The following is a 21,592-nucleotide window of genomic DNA, read 5'->3' as shown; positions in this document are numbered from 1 at the left end:
ACTCGCTCCCGCCCCCATACTATTTTATAATGTTCATTATGAAAACTAGAAACCCCCCCCCCCCCCCCCCCCCCACGCATCTCGATAATTCCACATCATTGGAAATCAATCATACCATCAACAAGTATCTGAAATCATGGAGAAGCCGGGGGCTCTAGAGACAGGCGAGCAGCCCTGTCAATCGAGATTGATAGGTAAGGGTCGCGGGTATATCCTCATTCTCTATACTCCATGCTACTTATTGCCTATGTCATGATGCTGAGAGTAATAAGTTATAAAAACGAGGTCACGCCCGTCTCTTGAAGGACCTAGATATTGCCTCAGACCCAACCCTCTCAATATATCTCAACCCTCAATTTCAAGTACAGTCTCGACAAAATGAAGGCTAGCAGCATCATCTCCGTCCTTGCGCTTGGCGCTACTGCTCTTGCCCGCCCTAAGCACGGTGGCCATTTGCCAACCACCACTGTCGCTGGTGTTGAGGTTGTCGATACCCAGATAGTTCGCGATGCCCGGGCTCTAATCGAAAAGTTCCCTGATTTCCTCTACTGGCACAGCATGCGCACTTGGCTTCTCGGTGCCGCTGTTCTCAACGCCAACGCGACCCTCAAGGCCCAGGTTGACCTCGAGGCTCATGCTTTGGGTACCATTCTTCACGATCTTGGCTGGGATAGTAAGCTTTTTGACATACCCTATTTGATATTAAGATTCTGCCATGACTAACTGTATGCGCTACAGTGAGCCCCGATTCCCCTTGGGTCACCAAGTAAGTTTTTAGCTCGTTATATCCATTCACAAGTTGGAATGTTATGGTATCGTCTGAGGATCGACTTGAATAGCGTCCACAGACAAGTATTTCGTTATTTTACCTCCCTGGGCTTTATCTTTATATCGTACTGACTGAGGTATGAACAGAGAGAACCGCTTCGAAGTTGACGGTGGTCTTGGTGCCGTGCGGTGGATTAAGGCACACAAGTCCTACAAGTCATGCGTTTGGACCGAGGCTCGTCTTGAGCGCATCTTCGATGGCATTGCTCTTCACGGCACCTTTGGTATCCACCCCTTCAAGAACATTGACACCAAGTGGATCACGAACAGCGTTGGGTTTGACGGTGTGAACTTCACGCCACAGGAAGTTCCAATTGAGAAGTTTAACAGTGTCGTCGCCGAGTTCCCTAAGGATAGTTTCCAGAAGGGCGCCATTGACACCTTCACAGTTAGTCACCCCTCTGTAGATTTTTTTTTGAGTTCTCGGCTTTTTCGGAATCGCATTTACTAACACATGGAACCCCAGTGGATGGCCGCTACAAAACCTAACGGCACATATAACACTTTCGTTGAGCCCTTCGGCACCCACTACGTACCTGGATACAACTCCACTGGCAAGCATTCGTTCGACCGTATCACCGCTGGTTACGTTCCGGATAAGAACTAGAGGGTTGATTAGTATATTTATAATTAGTATATAATAGCGAGTTTCGTGATGCAGATATGAATGTAATGAAGATTTATCTAATTGATTTCGAGATTCTAATTAATCTCGACTTCGTGTGTTGTATATTTTGCTCGGACACATGATATATTGCGCAGTGCCGCTAACATGGAGTTGAAGTCGCGTTCTTAGAGATATCATATCTCCCACGCAATGTAACTGGCGCTCTGTTTTTGCCGTCGATGAGGGATGATAGAGTAGAACTATGCGTGTGTAGGCTTTGTTAGGAACACTGCGGACGACTAGGTATCTATGGCTATGACCGGTAGTAACATGGGCAGGTCAAGTATCGTGTTATCGCTCAGGGATACAATGCATGTCAGTTTAAGTACTTTGTAACCTAGTGAAAGAAATACGCGGGGCCGAACTCTAGCTTTTTGCTCTCCAGTCAACGCATCCTCGCGCCAGATCCTCGCGTGATGCATAGATAGCGAATCGTCGCCCCAACTTCACCCATTTTTTGAGTGAGCGTACTCAGTCCCATCTATACGCCACGATACGAGAATTCAGATTAGCCCGGCACATCGTCAAAGTGCACCAATAAGCTGTGGCCCTCACGAACATCACCGAGGTGGTAGGTTGTAATAGGGAAGATCGACGACGATAATAAGTACTCCAATATAGGAGTCCAAGTCCAGGAGATCAGGCGGATATCGGTCAATGTCAGCTTGGTAGGCCGGGCGGCCTTGAGATACCGGAGAAGATCTTCCCCTGGGTAAGCTGCAAGCGTTGAGATTGAGATGTGGAGACTCCAGGGGAGAGGTGATGTCGAGGTCTATAATGCCATCGTCTGGAGAAGTTAGATCTAAGCTGCCAGCATTGTACCAGTGTATATCAAGCGCTTCCAGATGGGGTATGAATGCTAATATCACCAACAGACTGGAGAAGGCTGGAGCCGTGCATGCTCCATCGGACAAGGGGGGTGCCATACATGCTTTGTTCGTAGGGATTCGGAATTCGAACCGATGACATGCATATTGAGGACAAGCTCATCGTTATCTTCAACGACCTGAAGACGGTCGCTGCGGAGGCTATTTGTGTAATTGGAAGAAGAGCGTCACGATAAGAGAGACTACATCCTTTAACGGCGTCAAGAAGCTCGAAATGCTCTCCCACAGACAAGTTGCTCTCACGAAGGGCAGCCATCGTGGTCTCAAATGTCTGTTGAGCCGTATGTTAGATGATTCGTAGCGCCCGGCCAGAATTTAACTCAAAGACGCCGCCATCTTGGAATGACTGCTCATTGTCATTCAACATACCCTTAGGCCACGACTCGAAGTTGACACTCAAGGACACGAGACCAGCATGTGAGGGATTCCGTTTCAAATTGAGGACTGCATCATTGAGAAGTCGCATGAGAACCGGCTCGCCAGGCTTATCCACGAGGACGCCGGTGATGGTGCAATGTTGTAAAACATAACCAGCGCGGCCTGGATAGGTCATGTAAACAAATTCTTTCAAGGACCCGGGATCAAGCTTGACGTTCTTGTAAGCGAGGAACTGGGGGACATTCGCCGGTGATAGCTTGCCCACGAGGGCGCGAGATGTGAGCCGCGACTAATTCGACAGGCAGGGACTCTATCATGGCTGGCAGACCAGTTGTATATAGAGTCGAGTCAAGCCACCAAGTTCAAGAAGGAATTGGTTGATCAAGGACTCATGCAGCCCTACTCGATCATTATATTGTGAATAGCATGAAGTTCTACGCCTAGATCTCTGCCCTTGTTATATTAACCAATGCTTGAAATGGTCACTAATACTCATCCTGAAGCTTTGGGATGGTTTTCATTGCTCCTTATTCTACTGTCTCTTTATACTTCGCTCCCTTCTAGTCGCTTAATACCTGCCATACCTTACACAGTAGATGTAGGTAATTCTTGTCCTGCATGGCAATTATTTATTACTGTAGATAGGTACTGTACAATTACTATCCCGTACAGATCTCCGAAAAACTCGTAGAATAGAATTATTTTAGCTAAATTGAGAAGCCATTTTCGGTGAACAATAAGAACTATACAGCTGCGGTACATACTACAGGGAGGGCAGCACATGGGTTGAACATCATCTCTAGTATAGTCTACCACCCTCCACTATAAATATCATTTCAATTATAAGCGATTTGACTACCTCGGCTGAACTATCTCCACCCTTAGGTGTCTGTTGCAAATCTATGTCATAACATGTCGATATTGAGACGGCTTTGAGTAATCCCTAACTAAATTGGCTGTGTTTTCTAGCTCCTGTTCGCGCCGCAATTCTTAAGGCGCTCATTCATTAAGTTCCTGCTATGTGTAAGTGATTCATTATGAATGAAAACTCCAAGCTCCTCGGTAATCTATCTAATTGTCACACTAACAGAGACTCTCCGTATAAGCCCTCAGTGCCCGATATTCGCACGAAAACCGGCTCAAAATCTTATTTGTAAGGTAGATGCCCACTCTTGTAATCATGACCAGTTAAAGAGGACTCTTAAGAAGTTTTGCAAACTGATATTGATGGCGGAAAACTGGACATGGAGTTAAATGGTCTGTTCGGACAATATGTGTGATCAAAAGTCCGAAATACTACACCAATCAGAGACTACATCGGACTTAACAACTTACCCCCTGCTCATCTCACAATACTCAGTGCGCGTATCAACTTGTTATAGGTGGAAGTAGAAACACCAGCCAGAGCGGTCATAGTAGAGTGAGTAGAAGGTTCATCTTATGCATGGCGATGAGTACTCACGATGAGCCGACTAGCTCGATGTGTAGTCTCCTTTAAGTCCGGAGTCCCATTTTGCTACACCATATCACACGTAGGGGGGAGGGCAGAATGTAGTGTTAAGTATAGATATAAAAGGCACCAGTACACCAATGTCAAACGTTCGTGCCCATTATTCAATTTTCACGGCAGAAAGCACCAGTTATCACCTCGATAACCTAATAGCGATTCAGAGTTATCACAATGGCCAGCGAACATGTCCTCATTGGCGCCGCCGCGAAGATCCCAGTTGGCCCATCCTCTCCTATCACTGTATACACTCCCTTAATCATTCCCAGCCCTGGCCGGCCGGTAGAGCTGCAACTGCGTGTGACAGCGCCCGTTACTGGGGATGCACTGCCGATTGTTCTCCTATCACATGGACATGGACCCAGTAATTGGCTGTCTTCTCTCAATGGCTATGCTCCTCTTGCAGAATTCTATGCCAAGCACGGCTTCGTGGTCATTCAGCCAACTCACCTATCCTCAACGACACTCGGCCTGCAAGGCATACCGGGCGATGAGATGTACTGGCAGTAAGTAGTACCTAGCGTTGATTTTTTTATTCTCGTAGTGGAAGTAGTCTTATTGGTGGACAAAGTGCTGACTTTGGTATCAACAGGTCGCGATCAGAGGATATGACTCGAATTTTAGATCAGCTTGATCATATTGAATCAACTGTACCTGGCCTGAAAGGACGTGTTGACAGAAGCAAGGTCGCGGGCGTAGGCCATTCCTTCGGTGGCTTCACCATGAGTCTCCTTCTAGGTGCAACCAATACAGACCCTCGCGATGGGACCGTGTCTCGTCCTTTCGAGCAGCGGATCCAAGCTGGCGTGCTATTCGGCAACACTGGGAATGGCGGCGCTGATTTGTCCGAGGATGGACGCAAGATAGTTCCGTTTTACGGCCTCGACTTCAGCACAATGCACACACCTACGTTGACTATCGGGGGCGAGGACGATGTCAGCCCCTATCTGACAGTTCGTGGAGCTGACTGGCATTGGGATTCCTACACGCACGGCCCTGGTTTTAAGGATCTGCTGCGGGTGAAAGGAGGTCATCATGGATTTGGTGGTATATGCGGATGGGATGCGAAGGGCACCGAGGATGAAAGCCCAGAAATGCTCAGCATGGTCCAGAGAATGTCTTTGGCCTATATGAAGAGTCAACTTTATGAAGGAGATAAGTCGTGGGAACAGGCGTGTAAGGCACTATCTGGGCTAGAGGCGCTCGGATCTATTGAAAGCAAGCCCTTGGTGGAATAGATAAGAATCCATGGGCATGGCGCTCAAAGTGCCAACTCCTCTCATATCCGGCCATAGAACATGTCGAATTCATGAACTCATCTTCTGTCCTAAAGCACGAGTAGTACCATGTCGCTCCATTGCCGAATTTGTAGCATAGGAGTTCGTTGTGAAAGTCGATGGTGGTGCCTGACCTCACCAATGTAACTGTAAGGTAGATACTGAAATATGTAGCCGGTAAAGATGAAAACATATCAGAGGTTGCTTCCACACATGTGAAAAAGTCGACCAACTCTATCTAAGTATTCTTAAGCCAGAGATTTAAGGTTGTTTCTTGAAGCATTTCTACTTCAGCAGCCTCTTCCACTGCAGTCAATACGAAGTAAGGAAACACGCAAGACACGATTTAAGGTTACCTAAAATAGGTAGAGGTACCTATTTCAGAATACGTACATCATGATCCGCGCTCATGGCGTGTATGTCTCAGCACATATTACATATTTCACAGATCGAGACCAGTCAACTCGGAACGGTCTCGGAGCTGCAAACGGACCGTGTGCCCCGCGCCAGCTGATTATCGTGGAAGTAGGCCAATCGCTATCGGCGCTTGATCAGCCGCTTGACACTGACTGCTGCCACGCTGCCACTGCCAGCTCACCCGATGCTGCTACAGTGCCAGTTGCACAGTATGTATGGCATAATCGCACACGACCGGCATCTCGCGCGGCGCTTCAACCCGCTGACTGTCCCCGGGTGGAGGAGAGAATACCTCTACCTAGTATTACCCCCCATGTACAGTAGGAAACTAACGACTTACTAGGTAATTATAGGCGCTATTATATAGGCGCTGAAGTGGCCTGTTAGGTGCTTTGGGTTGGTGCTGAGCTAGGTATTGCTCTCCAAGCAACCAAAGCACGCCAGCCAAAAAATGACCATGACCCTCCCTTGCTCACACACACACACACACGCATGCTCTCGCCGACCAGGCCCTACCACTTTTCGTCCTCTTCCCTCGACCCTCCTGCTCTCCCTCGCCCCCCTCAGTCCAGAGCCATGACAAGCTTGGTCAATGTTGTGCGATTGTCACATTCGTCTTGTATTTTCGCCTGATTTCTTGTAATAGCGGATTGTCCCAGAGTCGCATTGCATTGCATTGGCCAAAGAAAGAGCTTCGTCTCTTTCCCTCGTTCCGATCCTCTCGTCCCTCTCTTCCCTTCAAGTCGTCTCGGTCCAACAGCGCCTACCTACCTACCCACTCCGCCTTCGTAACAACAAAGCTCTCACTCGGCTACCTGGACCAAGTCAAACGCCTGTTCTAACTCGAAATCTCGTCGCATTCGAATTCATCTTACTGGTGCTCGCGTCGCGTCCTCGAACCCCTCCTCGTCCTCGCTCTTTTCCACCTCCCGTCTGCCTCCGTCCACCCGTCGCCTTGCTACCGAGCGATGGCCGGCGCCTCTCCCACCAGACGCTCTTCTCGTGCGCGGATCACACAATCCCAATCACAGGTTTCTTCCACCGCCTCCAGTGCTTCTGGCCGTGTCGAGCGGGCCACCAGAGGCTTTACGAAGACCGGATCGCCTCAGAAATCCACCGGCAGCGGATCACTCTCCTCAGAGCCACCCGAGGACTCAACTACCACCGAAGACACCATTCTTCGCCGTCGTAGCACGCGCGGAAAAGACGACGACCGCGACAAGCAGCCGAAACAAGATACCGTCGACATGCCTCCCGCCCCCGACGAGATCCACGAGGACGACGAATCTGTCCGCTGCATCTGCGGCCATGATGAGTACCCGGGGCCACCTCCCTTTGATGAAGACTCCAAGCACGGTGTCAAGGACGCAATTGACCACGAACGCATCTTCGCCATTGAGATTACCGACGACTTGGCCGGTTTTTTTGTTCAATGCGAGATCTGCAACACATGGCAGCATGGCGCTTGTGTCGGCTTCACCACTGAAGAGTCCAATCCCGAAGACGTCGAGTATTACTGTGAGCAATGTCGTAAAGACCTACATAAAATATATACTGCTAGCAATGGGTAAGTTCAACCAAGCTCTCTACGCCTCATACCTCAATTGTTGGCTTTCAGAGGTTCCCTTTTTTTGCCCTTGCCGCTGTCGTATATTCTACTATATCACCTTCCGATACGCTTCATTATACTAACTTCTCTCGCCCAGACAAAAATACTCCATATTTCTACCTATTCACCGACCCTCTCAAGCTGCGTCGCGTGCCACGTCCGCTGCGAAAGAAGATGCGCGATCACCCAAGAGTGGCAACAATAATAGCAAAACCCCTCGTACCGCCGCCGCCGCTGCTGCACAACATGCTTCCAAAAGACGGTCTACCATGAACAGTCGAGATGCCGCTTATGATGAGGAAGAACAGCTTCGTCGTGCTATCGAAGCAAGCAAGGAGGATACAATTCCAGAAGAGGCCGACATGGTCAACAGACGTCCTAAAAGAGGGAGAGAAGACAGCGAAGAGTACGCGAAATCTCGTGCCTGAATCGGAATTACTCGCTAACCCCTCAGCAGGAAGGCAGACAATGTTAAAAGGCAACGCACAAACTCGAAATCGCCGTCTCCAGCTCCGGAAAAGCCAGATGCCACTGTCCTCGATGAGTCTGACGATGAACTGGCTCTCCGAAACGGACACTCGAAAAAATCGCGAAATACTGTGCGAAACCAGCGAGAACGCGCTGAGCGGGAAGAACGTCGTGAGGAGCAAGAACGCAAACGGGCCGAGGCAGCAAGTAAACGCAAAGGCCGTGCCGAGCGTCGTCGAGCTGATGGTAAGTCACTGCTGAACACTCTGTCTAGATGACCACAATAACTAATTATTGTAGATTCAGATCCCTCAGACGAGTTACCACTCGCCACACGGACGGTAGCAAGTCGAGTCACAGAGTCTGCTCAACCTCCAGATCCTCCAGTTCCTTCATCCCAACCTCCCCCTGATACCCCGCCTATTCCTCAAGCAACTACAACTACAAGCAAGAAAAAAGCCACACAATCTAAAAAGAAGGGGCGCAATCAGTACACGAAAGACCGCGACCACGAGCATGAAGCTTCGCCTGTGAGGTCCGTTTCACGTGACATATCCAGAAATGCTGATGAAGCAGGAACAACTACGAAGCACACAGGGCATGAGACAACTAGCAAACATAGTAAAGCAAGAGGCGGTATGAATTCCAAGATAACAATGAGCGACATGAAAAGACGCGTGCACGGAATTTTGGAGTATATTACTCGCAAACAGGTCGAGCTCGTGAACGACCCGTTATCTGAAACAACGTCAACCGCTAGCCAAGCTGGCACAGAAGATGATGCTGTGCCTACAAGCAAAGTCAACGGCGACAGCCCCACCAAGAAGCCTGTAGTAGAGATCCCCATTACAAATGGAGCAGGGAGTAACCTGCCGACAGATCCCACGGCCATTTTTAAAGATATGAGCTGCGTGGAAATGATGGATTCCTTGACACGGGATCTGATGAAGTGGCAGCAGGAATTCATACACTGACCGGAATCACTCTTGCTTGAGGCCTCTTTTCCCCTCATCAAATTCGCTTTTTTTTTTTTAAACTTATTTCTTCTTAGCATTTAGCTCCTAAGCATTTGATCGGCGTTGGTTACTGGAGACTTGGGAGGCAGTCTTGATGCGTTCGGCGTTGACATTTTCAGTGGGGTGGCAATTTTGCTTTTGGAGATTTCTCACCATGAAAAAAACTACCCCTTCATCCAAAGGCTTACCATCCATACATTTGGCAAAATTTTCATGCGGCAATGGCCGTAGCGGAGACATGATGGCTTCATGAGGGAAGGAAGACAAGAGGCAATGATACTGGACGGACGACTGGGCTAACGGAATGATTTGTGGTCTAGTGTATTTTGGATGTGAGAGGCATCATATCATAGCGCATATATACCCCCGATTTAGCAAATTTCAAAATGGCTAATGTACAATATGGAGAACCTTTTGCTTTTGTTCCACCTTGGGTATCATGCAACTGAGCGAGTTGAGCTTGGCCGCTTTCTCACAGATGGCCTTCTTCCCTCACGCTCTCTTCGCTTGTTTCGTTCAAGGCCGCCACCAACCGACCGGTAGATTGACGTGACGAAAACAGCTACTATAATCAAGAAGTTGGGTCGAGTGCAGCCGCTCGCTTGGCCAAACTCCGCGCCTTCCGGGCCTCCTTCTCACGCTTCCTGGCCTGACTCAGGCTCAGCGGCGCATCGCCCTCGTTCTGTTCCAGCGCAAGCCTCGTCGCGCGCGCCTTCAGCCCTTCTTCACTGATATCGTCGAGCCCGAAACGGCCCAGATGGCCCCGCCGCCACTGCTGCACGACCCAGTCGGCAGCGTGTTCGCGCGCGGGAACCCCGCCTTTGAGCAACTTGCCCGTGCGCACTGCGACGGCGTCGAGGAATTCCTGGACGTCGTTTGTGGGGGCGCTCAGGTCGGCGTAGATGGTGGGATCGCGCTGGTTGATCAGGAAGAGCATGTAGTCTGCTATCGTCTCGGCGGGGACTAGGCCGTCTTTCACGCAGCCCACGAGGGAGAGCTTGAGCATGGATTCGAGGTCCGATACGTAGGGCACGAAGACGCCAGGCGTGTCCACGACGAAGACGCCTTCGCCTACGTCTTGTGCGTCATTGTAGGCGCCGTCGCTGGTTTCGGTAGCAGCGACGATGCGCACGGGTGTGCTTAGTTTCCGCGTCACGCCCGGCTGGGCGCCTGTCCGCGCGGCGCCCGGGAGACGCATGCCGACGCGGCGCAGCGCGTTCAGAAGCGTGGATTTCCCGGCGTTCGGCATCCCGACTACGAGGGCGCGCAATCCGAGGAGCGAGTCCTGCGCCGCGGCGCGCTCTTTGACGAGAGCGAGGAGACGCTGTATACTCCGCGGATTGCGCTCGTCCGTGAACACCACCTCCGTCCTACCCCCGATCACACCACTGCCTGAAGAAGGCGAGTTTTGGTGCCATTCCGTCAACAGGCTTTGCTGTCTCGCCAACCACCGCGTCGATGTTGCCGGTGCGCAGAGGTCGGACTTTGTGTAGACTATTATCCGGTCGCGGCTTGCGAGAGAGGATTCGAGGAGTGGATTGGTGGATGTTAAGGGGACCCGCGAGTCCCGGCATTCGAGGATCAGCCCGATGTTCGAGAGTACTTTGCGCATTGATGTCAGCGCTGCTGTGTGGTGGCCGAGGAAGTAGGATCGCGTGATGGACGCCGATACTTCGAAGACGGCGCGCGGGACGAAGCCGTTTGCAGCGCCCGCGGCGCTCGAGGCTGCTTTGGCGGCTGCCGCCATTATGATTCGAGATATGGTGGGTTCGGCTTCGATTGTCTAGTTGCCGCGTACGGCATTGTGTCAGCGAAGAGAGGGGTCAGTCAACACTGCATGGCATGCGTGACCCTATCTCGCCCGCCTGTCGCTGATTCGACTTAGAGATAGATATGGTGGTAGGTATGGATCGAAGTATTCAGGGCCCAGGCATTTCATTCATACCTCGATAAGAGCACTTGTTGGACCTAGCAGAAAAATTGTACCTATCAGCCTTGCGGGAGATCGGCAGTCTACAGGGATCTTACTTATCAATGACGTCTCTGTCTCTTATCTGAGAATTATGATTGGATATCGTGAAATATCTAAATATGGGGTCGGTGTTCCTAGATCTGCCGATCTGCAGTTCTTGGCTTTCCCTGGTTTATTTGCCGAAGGAAATACTCAGTACTTTGAGCAGCTCATATAAGAATGCAAATCCATGATTACTTGCATGCCTGACTGTGACAGTCTTAGAGAGCACATTTCAACACGGTTATAATTCGTGTATTTCGCAATGTGCGTACACTTGGTCTATTAGGTATGTCGACTTAGTCAAGAGTTACATGCCATGGAATTCGAGACATATTGTAATTTTCAACTTTGAAGCTCCTTTGGTAGAGTATTTTATTAGTATCTGCTTTTCTGAAAATTTCGAATGTAACTCAGTCGTCTGCTGAACCATTGCTCCCTTCACGGAGGAGAGAGTATGGGGCGTTTCCCCTCACAACGGCAGAAAAAGGATATCCGGGTGCAGACAGGGGCTTTGATCCTTCTCCTCTTTTTATACTCAACTTCTACTTACATGGAATTATGAGGGACAATGTCCAAGTTACCCCGCGGATGTGATGAACGCCCTTGGCGGCATAAGCTGATGATTTATCGACGGGATGATCGGTGAAGGCGCATCAAATCTCCACTCCCCGCGTCCCATCTCGTCTTAGATCTGTACTCCTCACCCGGCTGGTGTGATCGTACACGGCTTCTAGCACGGGGTTACGGGTATGCCCATGATTGTTCTGAGGAGAGGAGAGGGGGTGGCTGCATCTTGGATCATGCATCACTGAGAGTCATCTTGTTGTACAAGATGTTCGCAAGATTGCTTTGTTGAACCCAACTTTGTGAACCCCGCGTAGTTCAGATCTCGCCCCTTTCTCAACTTTGCTTTCTCTCTACAGTTCCCCGATATCATGTCTTCTCTCTCAGTTAAGGGCAAGTTGGCCATCGTCACTGGCGCTGGTTCAGGTAAGAACTAAGGTTGCTGTTACAACAGACGAGTTAAAGTTCACCAGCTCACACTCTGAACATAGGCATCAATCTGGCCTTTGCGAACCTGCTTCTCCAACATGGCTGCTCTGTAGTCATCGGCGACTTAGCCCTACGTCCCGAAGCTGAGGAGCTCATATCTCAATTTCCCCAAAAAGAAGACGGCTCCGGTCCTTCAGCCATCTTCCATCAAACGGATGTAACATCGTGGCCAGCTCTGTCCTCGCTCTTTGAAAAGGCTCTGTCATCCTTCGGCCGAGTCGACATTGTCGTCCCGGGGGCAGGTGTCTTCGAGCCTCAGTTCTCGGCGTTCTGGAATCCGCCCAAGACAGCGACCAATCCAGATACCCCGAGCATCGACGCGGCCGATGCCGTGCCCGGCTCGTACAAGTCCATAGAGATCAATTTGACGCATCCTATCCGCCTGAGCCAGCTGGCCATAGGATACTGGACGAAGAACAAGATGCCGGGTACCTTGGTGCATGTTAGTAGTATTGCTGGACATATTGCAGGAATTGGCGCGCCCTTGTATTTCGCGACCAAACATGGCTGTAAGTAGAGCTTTCTTCTCAAGCGTCGGACTACGTTACAGGATGAGGCTAACCCTGCATGACGGATTGCTAGTGCATGGCTTTGTTAGATCGTTGGCGAAGCTAAGAGACACAGTCGGTATCCGAGTCAGTGCCGTCGCTCCCGCTAGCGTAAAGGTAAGAGCGTTACCGTCATCAAACTATCCATTCAGCCCCTTTCATATGCTGAGTGTCCATACTATAGACACCACTTTGGACTGAAGCTGCTGGTATGAAACACTTGATGGATGCCGGTATAGGAGAGGAGATTACTCCCGAGACCATCGCCGAAGCGATGCTGGAGCTGTGCCAGAATCCTGAATATGGCGATGGGACAATCCTCGAGGTCACTCTGGAACACAAGAGGGTCGTACCGCTGTTTAACGCTGATCCGCCGCCGCCGAGTGCCATTGAAAACCCGGTTTTTGCGACGGTTACCATGGAGCTGCTTGAGAGGCTGAAGACGAAAGGGATAGATGTCTAAGTTGGATGGCTAGCTAGGTACGCTACCATTCTTCATCATCACATTAGCACCACTTTATTGTTGAGTTCCTCCTGAGCTATCTGTGCGATGTAGACTCACTGGTTGAGAAATATCATATGAATCACACAAATTTCAATTGAACCATGTTTCATCACGAGAGTTATAAGCTCTCGGGCGCTATGACAATACAAAATCTATGAAATGCATGAAATAGAAAATATGGTTATATTCCCGTAGTCTAATGAGCTTGAGATGAGCATAGAGCCAGCCCAGTTACTCTCAGCTCGCCATTACCCCGATGCCAGTCCTATTCCCGTTCAATACAGGGACACTCCTCATCGAACACTCCTAAACATTACATTCCGCCCAGCCCCTGTCATCACCTCACCAGTCGTCGACAACCCCTGGGATTCAGATTAGGCCACGTTTAGCCCAGCCTCGACCTGGTCGGACTTTGTAGAAGCGCCCATTATTGGACATTCACTCATCGGTATCCTGACAGCCTGGTTATCAGGATCCATCTGCCGAAACATCTCATCCGAGTCGAACCACGTCTTCAGCTTCGTGACCTGGAGCTTGTCATTCAGATGCGCCACCGTGACGCCCGTGATTTCGACGACCTTTCCATTCGCAGGGACCTTGACCTTCTCGCCGGCACTGGTCACGATGTCAGCGGCTCTGGTGCAAATATCTAGGAGGTATCTTTCCAACTCATGGAGATAACGGAAGAAAATGCAAGGGAGTCGGATAACGGTTGATCGGTTTCAATAGGGCGTTGTACTCACGTATTCACAGCGCTGTAATCCCCCTTAAACTCGCCCCAGTGCCGCCACTTAAAGGCTACCACCGGCGGTTCCGTGTACACCTCAAGCACCTCCCACGCGAACACGGGCATCATGCGCTTGAACGTCTTGTGGCTCGTCCCGAAGTCCATCGCTTTAGCGTCGTAGTACGTCCCTGAAACAGCCGAGGGCGCATCGACGCCAATGATCGCGTTGTACGTCCCTACGCGCAGCATGTGCTCCGCCGACACGGGCTCCCGATCGTTCACCGCGAAGCTGTATTTCGTGAAGTCGACTGTCCGCCAGTCTGATAACCGCGTCTTGAAGGACGCTTCGATCTCCCAGTTCTTCACGAGGTTCTCGACGAGCGCGGGTAAACTGCCTGCGGTGTGGTTGCGGGTTTTGGCTAGAGAGAGAGAGGTTAGCTGGGTTATGCGACGTATGGTGAGATGCAAATGTGAATAGCCGAGACAGACGGGATGGTTGGTAGGGGCGGATCGAGATAGGCTTGATGACGAAAGGTAGTCAGACTCACTTTCTGAATAGTACTTCCGTGTCTTCTGGTAATCAGGCGGTTGCTTGTACCTCCATTCCGCGTCCGCATCCTTCAGTACAGCGTTGGGATCCGTCATGTAATCCGGTAATGCTGGTGCCGCGGGCTCCTGCTCTACAGGAGCTGGTTTTTGCACGTCAACCGCGGCCATTTTCGATTAGGGGTGGTGAGATCGGACGATGGATAAGACCAAGGCGTATATCCTTTGATGGGACTTCGAGTAGGCGCTTACTCTGTCTGCCCTCACATTGGAGACCTCAAGCACACGGGTGGTCGACGCTTATAGTTATACCCGTCCAGCTCACCCCCCGTCCCCCCCAGGTGCTTACGAAGCGAAACTAGCGAATATCCATCCTGCATTGTGCGATGATATCCCTCGCGTCCCCTCTCCTGTACTGCGTGAGATAGCTCCGTGTCCCTCAAAAGCTGCCCATAGCGGGAGGGCTCTCGATCCCGTCCGTGCAGTGAGCAGAGCGGACGGTGGTCAGACCAAACCGGTTCCCCGCAGACCAGACGAATAGAAACGGCCATGGTGCCCATGGTGCGGCTGAGAGCCTATGATGTACACCCACACCACGATCCACCATCTAGCGGCCCCGTTTGGCGCGTTCTGTATGTGCATCCTGCAACGCTCTAGCCGACGACGGGGAGTTCCAGTGGGGTGGTAAGCAGATCGAGAGCAGTAGCCATTCGCCGCTTGCCTTGGTCCAGACGGGCCGTTCTTGATCTTGGTCGCATGCAAATGCATACTTACTTGGGGCCTTTTGCCGAAGCGACCAGGCCTTTGATAAAGAAGGGATTGCGCACCAGTCTAAACCTCATTAATCTAGGCAGGGTCCGTGGCGATGGAGCGCATCTCGTATCGACGCTTCTGCAGAGCATTTTACATTAGCTCTAACAAGCTGCACGGCTGTTACACTGCTGAGGTGTACTACCTAGGTCTGTATGTAGCATAGTTTGATGTCAACACTTCGGATGAAGCTATACAAGTATACACCTTAGAGTCAGTCGAGACAATAAATTTCAATACATAAATCAGACTACGTGTTGAGTGTTAACCCCAGTGGATTTGTTGCCCCTAGTGTCGTGCGCACATACCTTGCGCTTTCAAAATGTAATTAAGGGTTTAGACTGGTCCAGCCACCTACCTACTGTAGTATATATTAGTAGTCTGAACTGATCTTTTGTACTCCGTAGTGTATGAAGTTCGCTTATTCTTCGCTATATAAAAATAGTACATGGGTTGTGCCATACCCTCAACGCTTAATACAACTATGACTTTATAAGTCCAGGTTTATAATACTTATAATCCGCTTCACTAAAATGAAGACAAAGGAAAGACAAGACTCCTCATGTCCGCTTCATGGCCGCCACCTGAAACGTCTCCTTTGTCCATCCATAGATCCTTCTAAATTGGCGAGCATAGACGGGCAGTAACTAACGCTCGATGCGCCACTGGTAGTGCTTGTAAACAAAGGATGAATCCACATTTTCTGATCCCTGCGGAGGCTCGAGGCGCACGACGGAGCCAAACGAGCGACCAGTAAAGAACCGCAGATCAACCAAAGCTTCCTCAAATCTTTCCTACAAGATAGGCCGGCTTGTTGCCTCCTCGCTGTTAAATATCATCGAAAAAACTTCGACCGTACTCGGCTGGACTCGGAAAGGCTTCGGGGGCAACGGCGGAGGATTCTCCGCGGTATAGGCTGCTGATAACTCAGCCGGGGGGCATTCATACATGAAGTTGCGCTTGTACGCCTCCCTGTCCCTGGTTTTCTCTCTCCATCGCCTCTCCTGAACACGAACCTTGGGATCGTTTGAGTATTCTGGCTGAGATAAAACTCCTTTACCATTGGGCTCTTTGTCCGTCGTTTGCGCATCATCTCCTTGGACTGACAGTACTTCCTTCTCAACGCTGCCTGCACAGTCCAACATCATGTCACAGTAGAGAAAACCAATCGTGGTGCCAGTTTTATCAATGACAAATTCATTGAACTCGTTTAGAGCAGCACTAGCCACTTCCGCTTGGAGAGGTATAGTGAAAGAACTAGCAAGCCCGGAAAGGTCGATCTCGGATTTAAGTTGACTGAGCTCCTTTTCAAGCTCTGTCACCCCGTTGACAAACCGCTGATTCTCTTTACCGCTATGTCTAGGCATATGAAAGGCTCGTGAGAGCATTTTAGTAAAGCCGACAATATTCGCTAGATCGCTAAGAGCGTCAATCACCCTAATGTCCAACTCGAGCCTTTTTGAGGGGACCGCTTCATACAGCTCGTCTAGCTTTGACAACCATTCAACAGCATCCCAAGCGGTCATACGAGGCTGGCAAAGGCATAATATATAGCGAAGCTGCTTGTCATGGGATGCGAGAGTTTGTGGTCTGCCTTTCAAGACGATACGTGCGTTTCCATTGTCATACGTATTTGCAATCCGCTTGAAAAATCGATGACCATTCTTTGTTGTTGACATTTGCCGTTTCAGTATCGTCTGGGTACGATTGAATTCGAGGTCACAAACACTGGCAATCTCTTGTAGAATGATTGTGCTTTGAGCGTCGCCTGTATATTTTGTGTAGAATAGGACTAATATTTCAGACAAATAATTCCAGATTGTGGTGTGTTTGACAGCGTCGTGGATTGCATCAAAGAATGAAACACTTATGTATTTATCGTTGTAAAGGGGTGGCTTACGACCTTTCTCGTCAGCGACTTTTTCGGGTCGGCTAAGGTACCAGTAGTCGATATAACGTTCCAGCACAGCGGGATTTGTACCGATGAGGGCTATAGTATCCTATAAAAGTCTTACATGCAACGCCGTTATCGTTATGATCCATTCAGGCTTGAAAACGGTGTCTAAGCCGCTTGTGATCGGCTGGTTCCATCCTATCTTTTGCAAAAGATCATCTACTAGAACGTTGCAGCACAGTAGATGGAGAGCTTGTCTTCTGATAATGAGTTGGCCCGTAGACAACGGGACGCAGAGTCCAGCATCGATAAGTTTTTTGTTGTCAGTGAGGAATTTTTCCATGTCCTTGACCTCGACTTTAACAGACTTGCCATACCTCTCTGGGTCTAAGAAGGTCCACGAGTTTGTGGAAGACTCGACATGGCGTATTGTTTTCTCGTTTATCAAGGTCGAGATGAAGGCATGGTCTCCATTTCGTCCCCAGTCGCCTGTTACCACGGAGTGCCCGAACTGTACCTGCCAAGGTAAAGGCCGTTCGGCTCTAAGTCTGAGGCGGATATAGAAATATGGAGAATCTGGATTAACGATTTCCTTGATATTCCACTCGGGTACGAGTCTGAAATCACGTCTCCATGACTCTAGAGCGCCTTCCAAAGACTCGGGAACCTCGTTGTCGTGTGCTCCTCGTCTGACGTACATGGTGCGTTGGGCTGGACTCAGGCTATCCCAGAAATTCCATATGTATAACAAATGTCTGTGTATCTTGCGATACAGATCGCAGTGTAGAAGCTTGACCAGCTCCGTATCTGGTGAGGCTTCCATCTTGATTTTGCGTGTTACTGCTATTGCCGTCGAGGGTGTCGAATACTATAAGATGTGCCTAAGCATGTAGGTGTCGTGAATGAGGAGGGGGGATACAGGAAAGAAGACACCATTGATATATCAACTAGCCAGGGAAAAAATTGTCTCATTCAATAACTCGGGTCAACGGTATGCGCTGTCATCGTTATTGTCCTTGTATCGTGGAAGGGGGGAGATGGGTGGTCCTAGGGGCTGGTGCCCGATATCTACCCACTCATGCAAAGGAAACAACACCCGGTTAGCACGCGAAGATCGAGCTTGACGAAAACGCAATGGCGTGCACTTAATGATGATGCGGCGGCAAGGGCGGCAGTTACAACACGGAACACACCACATAGCGGTGTGCGTTTACGTTCTTTTATAGCATCCGGTACTTGCTTCGACTTGGAGATGTGTCTCACCTGGAATCTGGAACGAGAGAAGTACCTGATAGCTCCGACTCAAAGCGCCTGCAACGATCAGCAGCAGAGGCAGGTGTACCAACATCGCCAGGCTCGGGTCTCATAGGTGAAGGATCGTACCGTCTATTCATATTACACATTACCTAAGGTAGCTACTAGGAGGGCTCGATCGGCGCCGGCACGGGAAGCGCTGGACTAGGCTGTACTGGCCGTAGCCACCTCGATCGCCCATAGCCAAAGCGCAGAGACGAGCGCTACTGTAGCGCCGCGATCCCCCAGCATACCCGTGAGAGCGCTGCCCATCAGCTGGAACTTGAAGGCCTTGGTCATCGACGCGCTGCTGTTGTGCGCCCACGCTGCTACCACTTCGAGCCCGTCGCTCGTCGAGCCCAGTTCCCGCGTTGCCCGGTCTCCGCCGCCGCCGACAGACCCGCCCGACAGACGCACGAGCTTCCAGCCCCATCGCAAGCCACCGACCTCCCGTACTTCGCTGCCATGACTCGAACGCCACTCGAACTCTTCGCGCCGCGTCTCCTTGCCGACGCCGACATCGGCCGCAAACGCGTACGTCTTGTCCTTCAAGAGCTTCGGGCAGGACATGCTGATCTGCTGGCTCTCTGTGTCGTGGGGCACCCCCTCGCGAGCCGGGATTGTGAGAACCGAGGCCGACCTGAAAATGGATCCGTGACGCGCCGTGGCCAAGAGAGCGCCCTTGTCATCCGGGCCGTCGAATAGCTCCAACTCGGGCTTCTTTGAAAGCCCCGAGTGCCAGCGCCCGGCTAGCCGCGGCGTATCTTTTGTCTCGCCGAGGTAGAACGTCTTGGTGAAACCCCATTTGTAGTAGGCGTTGAGGGCGGGCGGGAACTTGGAGTTCCCGCCAGATATCGGCCCGGCCGCGGTGCTTGATTCACCGCCGTGGTACGATGGTGCAGGCTCTGATGGTGGGGAGGTGTTTGTGCCGTAGCCCATGCTCTGGTATGGCGGGGGAGGGACATCATCGGCCGCCTTCTCGGCTTGTGCCTCGTAATGTTTTGGGTTCTCCATTCTCTAGTGTCTGTGCTCGTAGTATATGCTAGTAGTCGCACAGTTGTTCAAGTGGACTTAATTTGTGCGAGTAAGAACAGCTTTGAGTAGTATATAATCTATATATTAGTGGAAGATGTCGACCCTTATTATAGGTAAGCACTACATCCTACTTATGAGGGCTGAGACATGTTCTCTCGTCTGCATCGCCATGATCTGATCGGCGTCATCTTACCTTGTGGCTTGTACTAGTCGACTTGCGCCCGTGTTAGCACGCGACGGAGCTAGAATGGTCTCAATCTCGCTCTGCAATTACATCACCCTGCTTTGCTACGCCGCAGTCTCTCGCTCGTCTCGGTATTCCCATTATCAGTAGCCAGAACCTAAACTTACCAAAGAGAGAATGGAAAACGAATGATCTGCAGCTTAGACTAGTCTAATAAGGCACGTTGAGTAGGAGCATCTTATCTAACGGATGCTACTCAGCACAGACCCAGTACTACCTAGAAGTAAGCGGTGCCAATCCTGTTGATTGTCTGCTTTATCCTCCTCGCCGAGTCTATAGATAAACTGAGGGTTACCCCCCCTTGTTGACCTGATAGTGGCCAAAGCTTTTGTAGGTAGAATTTTCTTTGGGGTACATCTAACGCGTCTCCCACTTGACCTGGCTACCCAATTGACCTAGCCACCCAATTGACCTAGCCACCCAATTGACCTAGCCACCCAATTGACCTAGCCACCCAATTAACCTAGCCACCCAATTAACCTAACCATTTAATTAACTTAACCATTTAATTAATTTAATTATTTAATTAATATAATTATTTAATTAATTTTATTATAAAATTAAATTATTTTAATATAATATAATATTATTTTTTATTTAATTTAATTATTTAATTAATTTAATTATATTTTAAACTTTTATATATATATATAAAAAATCTTTTATTTTTTTATTAAAAATAATAAAAACCTTATATAAAAAAATTAATTTATAATTTATATTTTAAATTATTAAATAAAATTTAAAATTATTTATTTAATATATTATATTTAATTAATTTTTATATAAAAAATAATAAATAAAAATAATATTTAAAAAAAATATTTATAACTTTAATGAAATATAAATAAAAATTATAAATTATAAATTAAATTAAATATTTTAATAAATATAATATATTTTTTATTTAATTTAATTATTTAATTAATTTAATTATATTTTTAACCTTTATATATATATTTAAAAATATTTTAATAATTATTTATATAATTAATTTAAATTAATTTAAATTTAAATTATTAAACATTTTTATAATATTTTTATAAATTTATATATTATAATTAAATTTATTATAAGCTTTATAATATTAAATATAAATTTCCTTTTTTTTTATATAATAATTATTTTAATATATAATATAATTTTTTATTTTAAAAATATTTTATATTTTTATTTAATTTTTAATATTTTTAATAATAAAAAATCCTTTATTTTATAATTTAATTCTTTTTATATAATAATATTTATTAAATTTATAATTTACTTTATAAAAGCTTTTAATCTTTTTTTTAATAATATAAAATAATATATAATATTAATTATATTATATATAATTTAACTTAATCTTTTAATAATAAATATAAAAAAGTTATTTTAATATTATATAATTTTTTATTTAATATATTTAAAAAGGGAATTAACTTTAATTAAATTATTTAAAGTTATAATTATATAAAAATTAAATAATATTAAAAATAAATAATTAATTTAAAGTATAATTAAATAATTTAATTAATTAATAATATATTTTAAATTATATAATATTAAACTTATTCTTTTAAATCCTTTTTATATATTATTTATAATAATTATTTTATTAAATAATATATTTCCTATTTAACTTAGCTATTTAATTAACCTAATTATATTTTTAACCTTTATATATATATAAAAAAAATCCTTTATTTTTTTATTAATAATTATTAAAACCCTTTATAAAAAAAGCAACCTATAGTTTATATTTTAAACTATTAAATAAAATTTAAAATTATTTATTTAATATATTATTATTATTTATAATATTCCTTATATAATATTTACCTTTTAAATAAAAGGTTTTAAATTAATAAGTAAAATATTACCTTTAAA

General features: G+C 47.6%; 8 protein-coding genes across 8 annotated transcripts; 4 read left to right on the top strand and 4 right to left on the bottom strand.

The window, feature by feature from the left end:
- The first annotated feature begins 84 nt into the window (after window positions 1–84).
- On the top strand, window positions 85–1,516 carry F5B22DRAFT_616018 (uncharacterized protein). The gene is made up of 4 exons (XM_047975561.1): window positions 85–673; window positions 739–766; window positions 916–1,216; window positions 1,295–1,516. The coding sequence occupies exons 1-4, from the start codon at window positions 379–381 to the stop codon at window positions 1,433–1,435; spliced, it is 765 nt and encodes a 254-aa protein (XP_047828537.1). The 5' UTR covers window positions 85–378; the 3' UTR covers window positions 1,436–1,516.
- A 2,824-nt stretch (window positions 1,517–4,340) lies between these two features.
- On the top strand, window positions 4,341–5,723 carry F5B22DRAFT_316380 (Alpha/Beta hydrolase protein). Its single transcript, XM_047970661.1, has 2 exons — window positions 4,341–4,773; window positions 4,860–5,723. Exons 1-2 carry the CDS (start codon window positions 4,442–4,444, stop codon window positions 5,503–5,505), a joined length of 978 nt encoding a protein of 325 aa, XP_047828536.1. The 5' UTR covers window positions 4,341–4,441; the 3' UTR covers window positions 5,506–5,723.
- Window positions 5,724–6,275: 552 nt separating this feature from the next.
- F5B22DRAFT_316304 (uncharacterized protein) lies at window positions 6,276–9,056 on the top strand. Its single transcript, XM_047970660.1, has 4 exons — window positions 6,276–7,528; window positions 7,668–7,976; window positions 8,028–8,284; window positions 8,339–9,056. Exons 1-4 carry the CDS (start codon window positions 6,930–6,932, stop codon window positions 9,010–9,012), a joined length of 1,839 nt encoding a protein of 612 aa, XP_047828535.1. The 5' UTR covers window positions 6,276–6,929; the 3' UTR covers window positions 9,013–9,056.
- Window positions 9,057–9,625: 569 nt separating this feature from the next.
- On the bottom strand, window positions 9,626–10,801 carry F5B22DRAFT_637899 (P-loop containing nucleoside triphosphate hydrolase protein; the record flags this gene model as incomplete). Its single annotated transcript, XM_047977505.1, has 1 exon — window positions 9,626–10,801. One exon carries the CDS (start codon window positions 10,799–10,801, stop codon window positions 9,626–9,628), a length of 1,176 nt encoding a protein of 391 aa, XP_047828534.1.
- A 1,202-nt stretch (window positions 10,802–12,003) lies between these two features.
- F5B22DRAFT_648797 (short chain dehydrogenase) lies at window positions 12,004–13,132 on the top strand (the record flags this gene model as incomplete). The annotated part of the gene is made up of 4 exons (XM_047979075.1): window positions 12,004–12,058; window positions 12,124–12,630; window positions 12,704–12,786; window positions 12,854–13,132. The coding sequence occupies 4 exons, from the start codon at window positions 12,004–12,006 to the stop codon at window positions 13,130–13,132; spliced, it is 924 nt and encodes a 307-aa protein (XP_047828533.1).
- Window positions 13,133–13,209: 77 nt separating this feature from the next.
- Window positions 13,210–14,784, bottom strand: F5B22DRAFT_316296 (uncharacterized protein). The gene is made up of 3 exons (XM_047970659.1): window positions 14,450–14,784; window positions 13,918–14,320; window positions 13,210–13,789 (listed from the first exon to the last, which is right to left on the bottom strand). Exons 1-3 carry the CDS (start codon window positions 14,616–14,618, stop codon window positions 13,549–13,551), a joined length of 813 nt encoding a protein of 270 aa, XP_047828532.1. The 5' UTR covers window positions 14,619–14,784; the 3' UTR covers window positions 13,210–13,548.
- An 888-nt stretch (window positions 14,785–15,672) lies between these two features.
- Window positions 15,673–17,974, bottom strand: F5B22DRAFT_657949 (uncharacterized protein; the record flags this gene model as incomplete). The annotated part of the gene is made up of 2 exons (XM_047980085.1): window positions 15,673–17,257; window positions 17,315–17,974. The coding sequence occupies 2 exons, from the start codon at window positions 17,972–17,974 to the stop codon at window positions 16,052–16,054; spliced, it is 1,866 nt and encodes a 621-aa protein (XP_047828531.1). The 3' UTR covers window positions 15,673–16,051.
- A 590-nt stretch (window positions 17,975–18,564) lies between these two features.
- F5B22DRAFT_316272 (uncharacterized protein) lies at window positions 18,565–19,966 on the bottom strand. Its single transcript, XM_047970658.1, has 2 exons — window positions 19,673–19,966; window positions 18,565–19,582 (listed from the first exon to the last, which is right to left on the bottom strand). Exon 2 carries the CDS (start codon window positions 19,456–19,458, stop codon window positions 18,610–18,612), a length of 849 nt encoding a protein of 282 aa, XP_047828530.1. The 5' UTR covers window positions 19,459–19,582; window positions 19,673–19,966; the 3' UTR covers window positions 18,565–18,609.
- Between the last annotated feature and the right edge of the window lie 1,626 nt (window positions 19,967–21,592).

This window comes from Xylaria bambusicola (genome assembly GCF_022495145.1).
Source record: "Xylaria bambusicola strain CBS 139988 unplaced genomic scaffold F5B22scaffold_37, whole genome shotgun sequence".
Classification (NCBI taxonomy): Eukaryota; Fungi; Ascomycota; class Sordariomycetes; order Xylariales; family Xylariaceae; genus Xylaria; species Xylaria bambusicola.
This window is presented reverse-complemented; position numbering and strand designations above follow the sequence as displayed.